Source organism: Carettochelys insculpta, chromosome 3 (assembly GCF_033958435.1).
Source record: "Carettochelys insculpta isolate YL-2023 chromosome 3, ASM3395843v1, whole genome shotgun sequence".
Classification (NCBI taxonomy): domain Eukaryota; kingdom Metazoa; phylum Chordata; order Testudines; family Carettochelyidae; genus Carettochelys; species Carettochelys insculpta.
Genome location: NC_134139.1, coordinates 26,328,530 through 26,342,020, shown reverse-complemented (window position 1 = coordinate 26,342,020; position 13,491 = coordinate 26,328,530). Strand labels below are relative to the sequence as shown.

General features: G+C 47.4%; 1 protein-coding gene across 7 annotated transcripts in view; it reads right to left on the bottom strand.

The window, feature by feature from the left end:
* Positions 1-13,491, bottom strand: part of CCDC88A (coiled-coil domain containing 88A) — a 274,165-nt gene that overhangs the window by 73,666 nt on the left and 187,008 nt on the right. For all 7 annotated transcript variants that reach the window (XM_074989496.1, XM_074989497.1, XM_074989499.1 and 4 more), the window contains exon 19: positions 6,781-6,942. In XM_074989496.1, the coding sequence (XP_074845597.1) occupies positions 6,781-6,942 (162 nt within the window). The remainder of the gene's footprint in view (positions 1-6,780; positions 6,943-13,491) is intronic.

Genomic DNA, 13,491 nt, shown 5'->3' with positions numbered 1-13,491 from the left:
GATTAACCATGCTTGCAGTCGCAGGCCTCGGGGGTGTGGATGCACTATGGACCCCTGGGCTGCGTGAGCAGATCCGGCGCCACCGGGAGGGGCATCGGTGGACGGTCCGACATGCGCAGGAGTAAGGGGAACCATTGCTGTCGATCCCACATTGGGACTATCAGGATCATTCGGGCTCTCTCTCTCTTGGCTTTCTGCAAGACTTTGTGGATAAGCACTGTGGGAGTAAAGGCGTAGAGCAGGGGGCCCCTCCACGAGATCACGAATGCGTCCCCCAGGGACCCCCGTCCCAGTCCTGCCCTGGAGCAGTATTGTGGGCACTTCTTGTTGTGTTGAGTGGCAAACAGGTCTACCTGGGGAAAACCCCATGCGTGAGAAATCGGTCGTAGCAGATCGGAACGGATCTGCCACTCGTGTGTGAATGTGAAGCGCCTGCTCAGATGGTCTGCCTTCACATTGTGAGCACCTGGTAAATACGAGGCTTTCAAGGTTATATTGTTGGCGATGCACCAGTTCCACAATCGGACTGCTTCCGCACATAAGGCACGGAACCGAGCTCCTCCTTGCCGATTTATATAAAACATGGTGGAGGTATTGTCTGTACTGATCCCGACTACTTACCTCGTATATGGTCTCGAAAGTGTTTGCAGGCGTTGAACACTGCTCTGGGCTCCAGTATATTTATGTGCAGTGACTGTTCCGTGGAGGACCACAGTCTTTGCGTCACCTTTTCGCCCATGTGTGCTCCCCACCCTATGTGGGAGGCGTCAGTAGTGAGAAAAACAGATATTTGTGGTTGGTGAAAGGGCACCCCTGTTAGCATGTTCTTGGGGTTCACCCACCATTGCAGGGATCTGCGCACCTCTGTCGTGGGCGACACCACCCTGTGGACAGTGTGTACTGCCAGTTTGTAGACGCTCGCCATGCTGCGCCTATGCAATCGGGCATTCTGTACCACAAACGTTGCTGCTGCCATGTGGCCCAGCAGCTGTAAGCACGTCAGAACCAGCACCGTAGGGCTGAAGGTGATGACTTGCACGAGGGAACCAATGGCGCGAAAGTGGGCATCTGGTAGATAAACCCTTGCTGTGATGCAATTATACATGCCCCTATGAACTCTATGTCCTGTGCGGGGTCTATCTTTGATTTTGCCAGATTGATAACCAGGCCCAGCGAAGAGAACGTGTCTGCTGTGATGCGTATCATGCGAAGTACCTCCTCCTTCAAGGCCCCTTTCAGTATGCAGTCTTTTTTTTTTTTTTTTTTTTTTCAGATATGGGAATATAAACACCCCCTGTCTGTGCAGGTAGGCTGACACCACTGCCAAGGTCTTGGTGAAGACTCTGGGGGCCGAGGAGAGGCCGAACGGCAGAACCTTGTACTGAAAATGTTGTTTGCCTACCATAACCCGGAGAAAACGCCTGTGAGCCGGGTGAATAGTTATGTGGAAATACGCGTCTTGTAAGTCGAGGGCTGCGAACCAATCTCCATCGTCCAGTGCCGTAAGTATAGAGGCGACTGTGATCATCCGAAAGTGTTGCTTGCGCAGATACCGGTTGAGGCCTCGAAGATCTAGGATGGGCCTCCAGCCTCCTGTCTTTTTCTCTGTGAGGAAGTATCTTGAGTAGAACCCTTTCCCTCGGAGTTGCTCTGGCACTCTTTCCACTGCCCCTATAAGCATAAGATGGCCTACCTCCTGCTCGAGTCTCGCTTCATGGGAGGCGTCCTTTAGGTGGGGTCTGGGTGGAGGTCGTGGCGGTGGGAGCAACTGGAAGGGAATCACGTAACCCGTGGCCATGATCTCCAGTACGCATTTGTCTGTGGTGATCTTTTGCCACTGGTCATAGAATGGTAGGAGGCGATGGTGGAACAGTAGCTTCGGATGACATTGCGCGATGGTAGCGATAGTGCAGCTCTCGATCTGTGTGTCAAACTTGTGGCCTTTGGCCCTGCCCCGAGGACGCACAGCTCTGTTGAGAACGTCGCCCGGGAGTTCTGTACTGTTGGTGCTGTTGATGTCGCCCTTGCTTGTAGCCCCTGTGGTACTGGGGACGCTGTGGTTGATACTGCAAACAGCTTCTGCGTGTCAAAGGGGAGATCAATGATCTTCGCCTGCATATCCCTCAGGGTACCCGATGTCTGGAGCCAGGACTCCCTGCTCATGACCACTACCGTAGCTGTTGAGTGTGCTGCCGTATCCGCTACGACTAGGGCGATCTGAACTCCCGTCCTCGAGGCCGCGTAGCCTTCTTGCACGATAGTCTTGAGCACCAGCTTCTTGTCCTCTGGAAGTGAGTCCATGAAGGAGGTTAAGCTAGAGTAGTTGTCGAAATTGTGGTTCGCTAGATGTGCTGCGTAATTCGCCATTCTCAACAGTAGGGTGGAGGAGGAGTAGACCTTTCTGCCGAACAGCTCTAGTTTCTCGGCATCTTCGCCCATTCCTCCTGTTTTGAACTGAGACGTTTTTGACCTCTGTTGAGACAATTCTACCACCAGAGAATTTGGTTGCGGGTGGCTGAATAAAAACTCCATGCCCTTTGCCGGCACGAAGTATTTCTTGTCCACTCTCTTGTGGACAGGCGGAATAGTCGCAGGGGTCTGCCATATCGTGGTGACGGACTCCAAGATTGCTTCGTCAAGCGGTATGACTATTTTAGAGGAGGCCGGAGGTCTCAGATTTTTAAGGAGCTTATGGTGCTTCTCTTGCACCTCTGCTGTCTGGATGCCTTGCGTGAAGGCCACCCTTTTAAACAGCTCTTGGAATTGTTTGAGATCGTCCGGAGGATGGACGTCCCCCGGGGCCGTAGCCTCATCCGGGGAGGACAACGAGGAACCGCTAGGGTACGCCTCTCTGGACCCCTCCGGGTCCTGTTGACGGTGGTACATCTGCTCGCTAGAAGCTTGCGAGGGAAAAACCCCGGGGTTCCAGAACCAACTCCCCGAGATATGTGAGTCTCTGTCCCCGTTCGCGATTGCCTTCGGGGATACGGAACCGTCTGTGGGGATCTGTCCCTGGTAGTATGCCTATGGTGTCTATGCCCCGCATGATAGGGGCGACCATGGCAACACGGGCACTGCTCCTGGGATGGTGACCTGGACCACTCCCTTGGTGCATACCTCCTACGTCTGGGGGAGCGAGATCTTCTGGAGACCTGGGATGTTGGAGAGACCGATATGTGACAGTATTCAAGTGGCTCGAAGCCCAAGAAGGGCGAAGGTGGTTCAAGCCATGGGGAGGCTGGCTGTAGAAATGGAGATGGGGGCTCCGGATAGGCTAGGGGTGACCCCTGCCTTCTCGTTGGAGTCCGCAGCATGAGCGGAGGGCTCAGAGAAAGCAGCTCTGCAGCCCTGTATGGAGAGGGACTGCGGTGCTGTGTTTTGTGTGCTGCCTTTCCCCTCCCCTGTGGGGGTGGCTCCACCCCCTGACGCGTTGGGGATCTCGGCCCCGTAGTCTGCACCGCGCTCGGCACGCTCCTCAGCGGTGCCGCGCAGGCGGTCTCCCCCGGTGCCTGCAGGCCGTGTGCCTGTGCGCCGCCGGTTCCCCGGGGGTCGGTGCCGCTGTTTGCGGTGCCGCCGGTTCCGGCGCTTGCTTGGCTGCCGCCCTGCCCGCGGTGCGGGGCGGCTGTTTGATCATCGGAGGCTGAACCTCCGCCACGTGTGTCTCCGCGCCACCGCCGATCAGCTGTAGCTGCGGCTGGGGGCTGTGCGCTCCACCCGTCCCGCTTGCTGTTGCTGCCGGCAGGGATCGGGTTGGGGAGATTTTCCTCCGTTTTTGTGCTGATGGGGTTAGGGACGCGGCTTTCCTTTTATGGGCCCCGGAGGGTCCCTCCTGCTGCGGCCGCTCTGGCACGTCTGGCTGGAGGGCCTTGTCAAACAGCAGCATTTTCAGCCGCATTTCCCTGTCCTTCCTTGCTCTGGCTGTTAACTTGGCGCAGAAGGAACATTTCTGAGTGACATGGGATTCCCCCAAGCACCTTATGCACTGACTGTGCCCATCAGACGCTGGCATCGCCTCGCAGCACGACTCACACTTCTTGAATCCTGAAGAGGACATTGTGGTGAGTCTTTGAGTTGTTAATAGGGTACTTAGCACCTTCTCTGTGCTTGTTCCCCTCTCAGATAAAGCCTGCCGCGGCAGAAGGGCTAATGGCCCGAGGCTCCTGGCCTCCAGTGCTCCACTTGTTACTAGGATTGGAAGCTTTGAATTCCTTTCCTTTCCTTTCTTTTTTTTTTTTTGAAAACAACAGCCGACTAACTAAATCTAAGACTGAAAAAACTTTAAAAGAATTAAAAACGTTAAATACGCTAACTCTGGCCGTAGCCTGAGCGGATTCCATCTGCAGCCGATGGCGGTTAAAGAGGAACTGGTGGGGACCGGATCGCACACGTGGCCGGGAGTGCGCAAGGGAGCGGCGCGCACCGGTGCATGCGCGGTCCTGCAGAAACTTCTTGGAAGATCCAACCTGCGGCGCTGGGGCGAGCCCGACACCTAACGTGGAGCACCCATGGGGACACTCGAAGAAGAAGCTTCTGTTCTAGATTTCTTTTCTCCTGGCCAGGTTACTAGGGTCCTTTCTTAGATATTTTGTGGTGGTAGCAACCTAGATTGACAGTCAGGGATGAGACCTCTCTGAAGTCTCAGCTACTAATTTTGCTAATATCTCTCTGACTAATTTTTCACCTGTATGTTTGGATGCACAAGATACCAGTTTACGATGAATGATGAGTAATTCATGAACGTAGTATAACATTCCTGTAGACACCATGTTAGAATCTATTCTTCATCAAGCATCATAACAAGGACTTTACCAAGACAGGACTAGAGACATCTCATTCATAGTAAGGAGCCTAACTCAGAAAGATGAGCTGTTTGTTTACAACAACAAATGCTTTCCAATTCTTACTAAAGTTACGGAAAGCCTCTAGTGTGAACAGTTCCAGATTAGGCTTTGAAACTGTCACTTTGAAAGTGTATCATTACTCTTATGGAAAATGGGATCTTAGGACAAAATCCCCTTCTAAAGACCTGACTCTGCCTTTCACTGGAGGAACTCCAGCTGCACCAACTTGAGGGTGCTAAAATTTGTGAAATTTCATTGTTTTACAAATAGACTAGATATAAATATTTAGTTTAACATTTGTTTTAATCAGGTGACCTTATTTGGATATTATGACCAGTGCCAAACCAGAAAATTTGCCAAACCACACGAAGTCAATATTGTTTAGCGGCATTACTAGCACTTTCATGGCTTACTAGGCTCATAGAAGACATTTAGATATAATGTCTAATTAATATAACACTGACAGCCAGGAGTGACAGCTGTAAACAAACTTTATGCAACGACAGGAATCTTGGCCACAACCATGATAAGTGGATGTCCAGGTTATTAAAATCATGCTGGACCACCGTTGTTGCCAGACCAGAGAGTGCTGGACTAAAAGGTTCAACATATTGAAGCAAAATGCCACTTGACCATTGCCATGGAGATAGAAGATCTGGCACCAAGCAGGAGAAAAGGCACGGATAGCATAGGCTATGCAGCAGCTTTGAGCCAAAATCTGTACACATGAGGGCATGAGCCTGTATCAGAATTATGAGAGATGCTGAGGTGCAGAAAAGGAGAATGTATACAGAAGAGATCCTGGACAGGTTTGAATGTTTTTTTTGTTTTAGACTCTGGATCCAGTCACCTACAGAAACGTCTTCTTATTTCTGGAAGAAAACAAGTCCCAAATAAAGGGCCCTCTTAATTCTGTCTACATGTGGATCTATATATACTGAGATTTTCCAAGGAAAACACAAACTGCTAAGGCCTTCAGGGTGGCTGACATAGTTTCTTAATTCCTGTGGTGGGAGAAGTCTAATTCTTGCATCCACATGACTTTATGGAAGCAATCCAGTTCACTAGGTATACCCTTCACTATGGAGGATAAAGCCAGATCTGTCATTGCAATTAAACTACATCAGATTTCAACTGATGTATGTTGTAGTCCTTTTTGGCCTATTTTCCTAGCCTCTTTCCTACCTAAGAATGGTAGAAATTTGTTCACAATATATTTTCAACTGAGAGTCCTAAAAATACACAAGCTGTTTGTAGAAGAAATTCTTTTATTGGAGAAACTATATTTGAAAATGTAGCTAGCACAGGAGGGAAGGCAATTTACCCTGGATTTCATGAAGGTAACACTGTGAATGTTACTTTTGTTATTGTAGGTCACAGAAACAAAGTGTATGGCTTTTTTTTCCCCGAGCAAATTACAATGCAGTTATCTGAATTAAATCTCTTATTAATTTATTCACACATCTCTAAATTCTCTTGATTGTTCAGTGTGTTCACAATCTTTCTTCTTTTAATATTATGTGCCACTTCACATTTCATTACTTCTAACTCATTTAAGAAAATATTAAACAGAATCTCACTTAATATTAGCACACAGGGTGATTTAAATGCTTACATGACTAGAACTTGGATGTTAAGAAGGTAAAAGAAGGGGTTTGGAAGGAGGCTGACAAAGTACACTTAGTTCCTGTGCATAAACTCTGAGGTTTTAAACTTGATAGATGTAGGATGTAAATATCTTGTTTTAGCAATTTATTGCTGATTCTTACTAGTGCAAACTATAAATGGCAAAAGGTACTTTTATTTTCATATATATATCTCAACTGAAATTGTGATAACTAGTGCCAAATGGTTAACAGCAAAGCTTTGACTTGAAAAAAGTCTACTTTTATTTTGAAACAAACTATAAAATAAAAATTTAAAAATATAAAAATATAACCTGAAGCTTGGCATTTTGTGTTTGTAAGGTTGTATTTTGCTCCTGTAAAGAAACAGTCTGTCTCTGAAGTGATAGGATCTGAGCTTGCAGATTATCGTTCTGGGTCTCAAGTTGCTTTAGTTGAGTTTTCAGCGCTTGTTTCTCTGCCTGAAGTGTAGCATTCTTTAAAAAAAAAAAAAAAAGGAAGAAGAATCATTCACATCAAGAGACCATTAATTAAATTTTTAGTTATTTTGCCTCAAAGGATAATTAATTATTTACTATACATATAACGGAAGCCAAGAATTTCCATTAAAATCACAAGAAAGGCAATTCTGAGATACAGCTTCCACACTGTTAATAATTTATCTATTTTTTTTTTGCTTAGGAAGGGAGTGGCCACATTAGCTTGAGATAGTCACACAAAGATGGTGAGGGAGCACATTTTCCAAACTGGCCACAAATTAGACATTTACATGGCGCTAATACAATTATTCTCTTACACTGAAATCCCTGTTTGTGCGTGACACCCATGGATGCATCATTGGTAGGGGTTTACCAAATTCATGGTCCATTTTGGTCAACTTCCTGGTCATAGGATTTTTAAAATGGTAAACTTTAATTATTTCAGTTAGGCTATGCCTAGATGGCAGGCTTCTGTCATGAGACCACAGGTCTCCCTCAGCCAGAGGTGGAACATAACTAGGAATACTTAGTTACAATACTCAAGTAAGGTTTTCCAGTATTTGTACTTTGCTCAAGTAATGCATCTTTGTGATACTTTGACTTTCAGTCAAGTTGTTTTTTTAAAAAAACATTGTCCTTTTTACTCTGCGACCATGTCCAGAAGCACTTAGTTACTTGCTGCTTTCACCACCCCATTGCCAGCACAATGCCACAAAGCATTGAATCACCATGCAGTGAAAATTAATATAAATAAATAAATAAATGAAACCAAAGAACAAGCACAAAGAGTCTGCCAATGAAGAAGCTTTTTAAAAGCAACATTAACACCTGTTCATTCAAAAACAGTATCTATACATGGTTGGGGAGTCTCAAGCCTCGCAGGACAGAAGAAGCATGGTGCTGTGCACTGCCACTCACCCTCCTGCCGGCTGGGGGAACAACATGCTGGGAACTTCTCTTAAGAGGTTTCCCCACTGTTCCTACTGGGCAGATTTTGGCCAATAGGAGCAGCAGAGGGCAGTACCTGGGAGTGGTAGGGAGTGAAGAGTCAGGTAAGTGCCCCCCCCGCATTCCCTGAACAGACAGCACTTACATCCCTATCACTCTCTTGTGTCCCCCAACCACCCAGCTCTTCCAGCCTCAGTCAGTTCCTGCACCCCACTCCTGCCCACTCTTGCACTCTCCCTTGCTCCTGCACCCTCCTCCCTGGCCAGACACCCTACTCCCAGCTTACCCCCCATCCTCCCACTCTTCCAAACACCTTACCACAGCCCGCTCCTGCACCTCCCACCCAGCCAGACTGCCACTCCAGGCCTACTCCAGCATCCTGCCTCCCACCCAGACTAGGGATATGAAATCTCAACTTTATTTAAATTGGATAAATGACTGGATAACTGTTCACAGAAAGTAGTTATTAATGATTCAGAGTCAGGCTGCAAGGGAATAACAAATGGAGTTCCACAGAGGTCAGTTCTGTTCAGTATCTTCATCAATAATTTAGATAATGGCCTAGAAAATAAGCTTATAGAGTTTGCAGATGATACCAAGCTGGGAGGGGTTGCAAGTGCTTTGGAGGATAGGGTCAGAATTAAAAATTATCTGGACAAACTGAAAAAATGGTCTGAGGTAAATGGGATGAAATTTAATAAGGACAAATGCAAAATACTCCACTTAGGGAGGAAGGAGAGGTTACTCACCCTGTGCAGTAATTGGAGTTCTTCGAGACGTTGTCCCCATGGGTGCTCCACCGTTAGGTGCATCACTGCTGATGTGCCCACGGGTCGAAGATTTATGTAGCAGTGTACCATCGGCCAGCTGCTCACGTGCACAGAACACAGGCATAAGAAGCCTGTGACAGTTAGTGCACATGTGTGGGCAGCCAGTCCCCTCAGTTCTTCTCTGATCCGGAAGTGAAGGCAGAAATCTGAAGCAGAGGGGAGGAGGGTGGGTGGTGGAACACCCACGGGGAAAACACCATGAAGAACTCCAGTTACTGCACAGGGTGAGTAACCTCTCCTTCTTCTTTGGGGGTCCCCATGGGTGCTCCACCTTTTGCGGTCTGCAAAGCGGTGTCACTGTTTGGAGGTGGGTCCTTTGGATGATATAGATCGGCTCATAGCAATATGGAACAGCTGAAGGCAGTCTGTCAGTCAGAAAAGGTCTCTATGGTGTAATGCTGAGTGAAGGTATGAGAGGATGTCCATGTCGCTTCTCTGCAAATGCCCTCAGTGGACATGCCTTGGAGAAAGGCTGTAGAAGTAGCTATTGCACATGTGGAATGTGCATGAATGCCTGTTGGGGGTTGTTTATCGAAGTTAATGTAGGAAAGTCTTACACAGCCAGAGATCCATTTAGAGAGCCTCTGTTTTGAGACAGACATGCCCAGAGACCTCTTGGCTCTGGAGATGAAGAGGTGGGTCATTTTCCAGAAAGGTTGAGTTCTCTGTAGGTAAAAAGCCAAGGCCCGGCAGACGTTGAGGATATGCATGACTCTATCCCTATAGTTGGTGTGCAGTTTAGGGAAGAAGACAGGTAAGTATACCAGTTCATCGCATTGGAAAGAGGTAAGTGCTTTAGGGAGGAATTTAGGGTGGGTTTGTGGGACCACCTTGTCTTTATGAAAGGTTATATATGGTGGCTCCAATATCAGTGTGCAGATCTCTCTCACCCTCCATGCCAAGGTGATTGCCACAAGGAAGGCTACTTTTATGGAGAGATGCAAAGAGCATGTGGCTAATGGCTCTAAGAGTTTGCCGGTTAGGGTTCTGAGGACTAAGTTAAGGTCCCATGCAGGTGTCAGTTCTTTGATTGGCAGGAAGACTTCAGGAACCGCTTGACAGAAGGGTGGGAGAAGACTGAGCAATCTTGGATAGGCAGATGGAAGGCCATTATGGCTGCTAGGTGGACCTTAATAGTATTGATAGATTAGTTTGCTGAAGGTGAAGTAAGCATATACAAGATACATGCTTGCATGTAAGAGCATGGTTGGGAGTGACAACAGGCTATGAAATGGTGCCATTTTTACAAATAGTTTTTTCTTGTTGCAGGTCGTCTGCTGTTTTCAAGAATTGTGTGGACCTCATGTAGACAATGGAGCTCTAAATCTGTCAGCCAGCCAGGAACCACGCATAGAAGTGAAGGCAGTCAACAACTGGGTGACAGACAGATGCATTCAGCTGGGTCAAGAGCAGAGACATGAGAGGAAGACAGTGTGGACAACATCTGGGCAGCTTCAGAAACTTGGAGAACCATAAGAAGTCTTGTGGCACCTTATAGACTAACAGATATTTTGGAGCATAAGCTTTCATGGGCAAAGACCCGCTTCATCAGATGCATGAGTGGAGGGGTGGTTTCAGAGGGGTATTTAAAGAGTGGGGTCCCAGTAAGAGGGAGGGCCAGAGCTGACAAGGTCTATTCAGCAAGGTGGAAATGGCCCAGTATAAACAGTACTTATCACAAGAGGAAAAACATGTCAAATCAGATGGGGGATGTGAGCCTTTGTCAGAGTCTAATGGGGAGATGATAGCACCCAGAGCAGAGAACCTGCCTTTGTAAGCTGCGAACCACTCCCAGTCTCTGTTTAATCCATGGTTAATGGAGTCAAATGTGCAAATAAATTACAGCTTAGAGATGTCTCTCTCCATTCGATTTTTGAAATTTTTTTGTTTCAGGACTGTCACCCTTAAATCTGCCACTGAGTGCCCAGGGAGACTGAAGTGTTCCCCCACAGGCTTCTGTACATTACCGTTCCTGATGTCTGATTTATGTCCATTTATTCTTTTACACAGAGACCGTCCAGTTTGGCCAATGTAAATTACAGTGGGGCATTGCTGGCACATGATGGCATATATTATATAAGTAGATGTGCAGGTAAAGGTGATGGTATAGTTGGTGTTAGGTCCTGTGATGATCTCACTGGTGTAGATATGTGAGCAGAGTTGGCAGCGAGGATTGTTGCAAGGGCTGGTTCCAGGCCTAGAGTCACTGGTTTGTGATTTGTAGTGGCTGGTGAGGATTTGTTTAAGGTTGGCAGGTTGTCTATAGGCGAGGACAGGCCTGCCTCCAAAGGTCTGTGAGAGCGAAAGATCATTGTTCAGGATGGGTTGCAGATCACTGATGATGCGCTGGAGAGGCCTTAGGTGGGGCTGTATGTGATGGTCAATGGTGTTCCCTTGTTTTCCTTGCGAGGCCCATCTTGTAGCGGGTGGCTTCTGGGTACCTATCTGGCTCCATCAATCTCTTTCCTCACTTCCTTAGGTGGGTATTGTAGTTTGAGGAAAGCTTGGTAAAGGTCTTGTAGATGTTTGTCTCTGTCTGATAGATCAGAGCAAATACGATTGTACCTTAGTGCCTGGCTGTAAACAATGGATCGTGTGGTACGCCCTGCTTGGAAGCTGGAGGCATGTACATAAACATAAATGGCCCCTTATTAAGTAGTCATCTAGGTAGAGAAAGATGGGCAGAAGGGGGCGGGAGGGAAGCTTGCTGAACTCTCTTTTATATTCAAATTTGACACATTAACACGTGGTTTGAACCAGGATGAGAATTTTCTGGGTCACCATAGGGGCTTGTTTGCATACTTGGCTTAATCTAATTCTTGTCTCCCCCCTGCCCTTCTGTGCATCTATTCTCTGATTTGCTCACCTTGATAATTTTTTTTTCTGATTTGTCCACTTTGATTACTGTTTTTGGTTCTCTGTGCCTTAAATATTGAGTCTGTTCTGGTATGGCTATGACCTGAAGAAGAGGGTCTGTCCCATGAAAGCTCACCTAATAAATTATTTTGTTAGTCTTTAAAGTGCTACTTGACTGAATTTTTGTTTTGATACTATCATATTGTCTGTTAATAAATGAAGATCATTTATACTTGTAACTAAATTGCCTGTTTTGTTTGTGCTTTACAGTAGTCGTTTGGATGTCCAGGGTACGCAAGGCGACTCTCAAATCTTTAAGTCATTGGTGTTTTTGGCAAAGAGATGAGACATCTTGAAAGGAAGACCCTCACCGGTGGTTTGGACCCCCTTAGTAGGGACCTGGCTGTGGTGTCTGCTACATCAAGAGTGGATTTTAAAGCTGTTCTTCAAATCAGGGAGCCTTCCTCCATGAGGGCTTTGTATTGATCTCTTTTATTGTCTGGAATTGCTTCAATAAAGGTGTAAAGCTGGTCAAAGACATAATGGCTACGTCTACACTAGCCAAAATCTTTGAAATGGCCATGCAAATGGCCATTTCGAAGTTTACTAATGAAGCGCTGAAATACATATCCAGCGCCTCATTAGCATGCGGGCGACCGCGGCATTTCAAAATTGACGTGGCTCGCTGCCGCGCAGCTCATCCAGACAGGGCTCCTTTTCGAAAGGACCCCGGCTACTTCGAAGTAGTAGACACGGCCAATGCGTATGTTTTGCGAGCAGTGCCATGTAATTAGCAATAGGAAACTGAAGGCTTCCCTATTGCATCCAGCATTTCCCCTCTTTTTCTCTGGGGGGTGACTGGTATTCTGCTACCTACCCCTGTGATTCAGGGCCTCTATTATTAGAGTTAGAGGGTGGGTGAGAGAAAAGAAATTTAGTGGCCTTTGAGGCCACATGGTACTTGTACTCCAGCCTCTTTGATGTGGGTGTAATGGAGTCAGAGGTGCTCTGAAGAAACTTGGCTGGGTCCAGAAGCACCTCATAGATTGGTATTGCCAGTCTGTTCTGGGTGGATGTGTGTAAAATATTTGTCAGTTTGTGCTGTGTATCCCTCGCAGTCGAGAGGGAGATCTCGAGTCTGTCTGAGACCCTTCGAAAGACATCTTGAAAGGTCCTAGAGTCGTCACTTGAGGTGGAAGGCTGCATGAACGAGGCTATAGATGATGATGATGATGGAGAGAACTGAGATGGGGGCAGGGAATTCAATTGATCATCCCCTTTAGAATGCAGCCAATAGTCCTCCATGTCTGAAAACTCCAATGTGTTTGATGACTGCATACAAATGGGTCTGGGTCTGTCCCTTGGTAAGAGAAATGGCTGGGAAGGGGCTGTTGTTGAAAAGTTGCCCATGGGTCCCAGGAAGGACAGCTGGGTGGTGGTGGTGGGCATCCATTGCTGTTGTCACTGTTGCGATTGTGGTGGCTTGGATAACAGTTTCCTTGTTCATTTCTGAGGAGGAATGTCATCCTCTAATTCTGAGGACCCGGTTAAGTTAGTGGCTGGGTGAGTGAATATGAGAGTCCTGGACTATTAAGAGAGTGCTCACTAAGCAGGGAGGTGCCCAGTGCTGAGGTGACAGACAGCTCACCTGAGGTGATATATGGAGGCATGAATGGCAGAGGGGGCATCAATACCAGGGCCCCCTGTGCCATTGGTACCAAGAGAAGAGAAGCAGCTGCAGTTGTGCTGAGCGCTTTCCCGCGCTTTAGTGGTGCCGCCTCATCAGCATTTCCCGCTGATGGCACTGATGAAGTGTTAGCAGAAGTTGATGCACCCTTGTTTACTTTTCTGTTCTGCTGTGCCAGGATGGTGGCTTTATCAAAGAGCCTCACCGTCTTAGATAAGGAGGGGC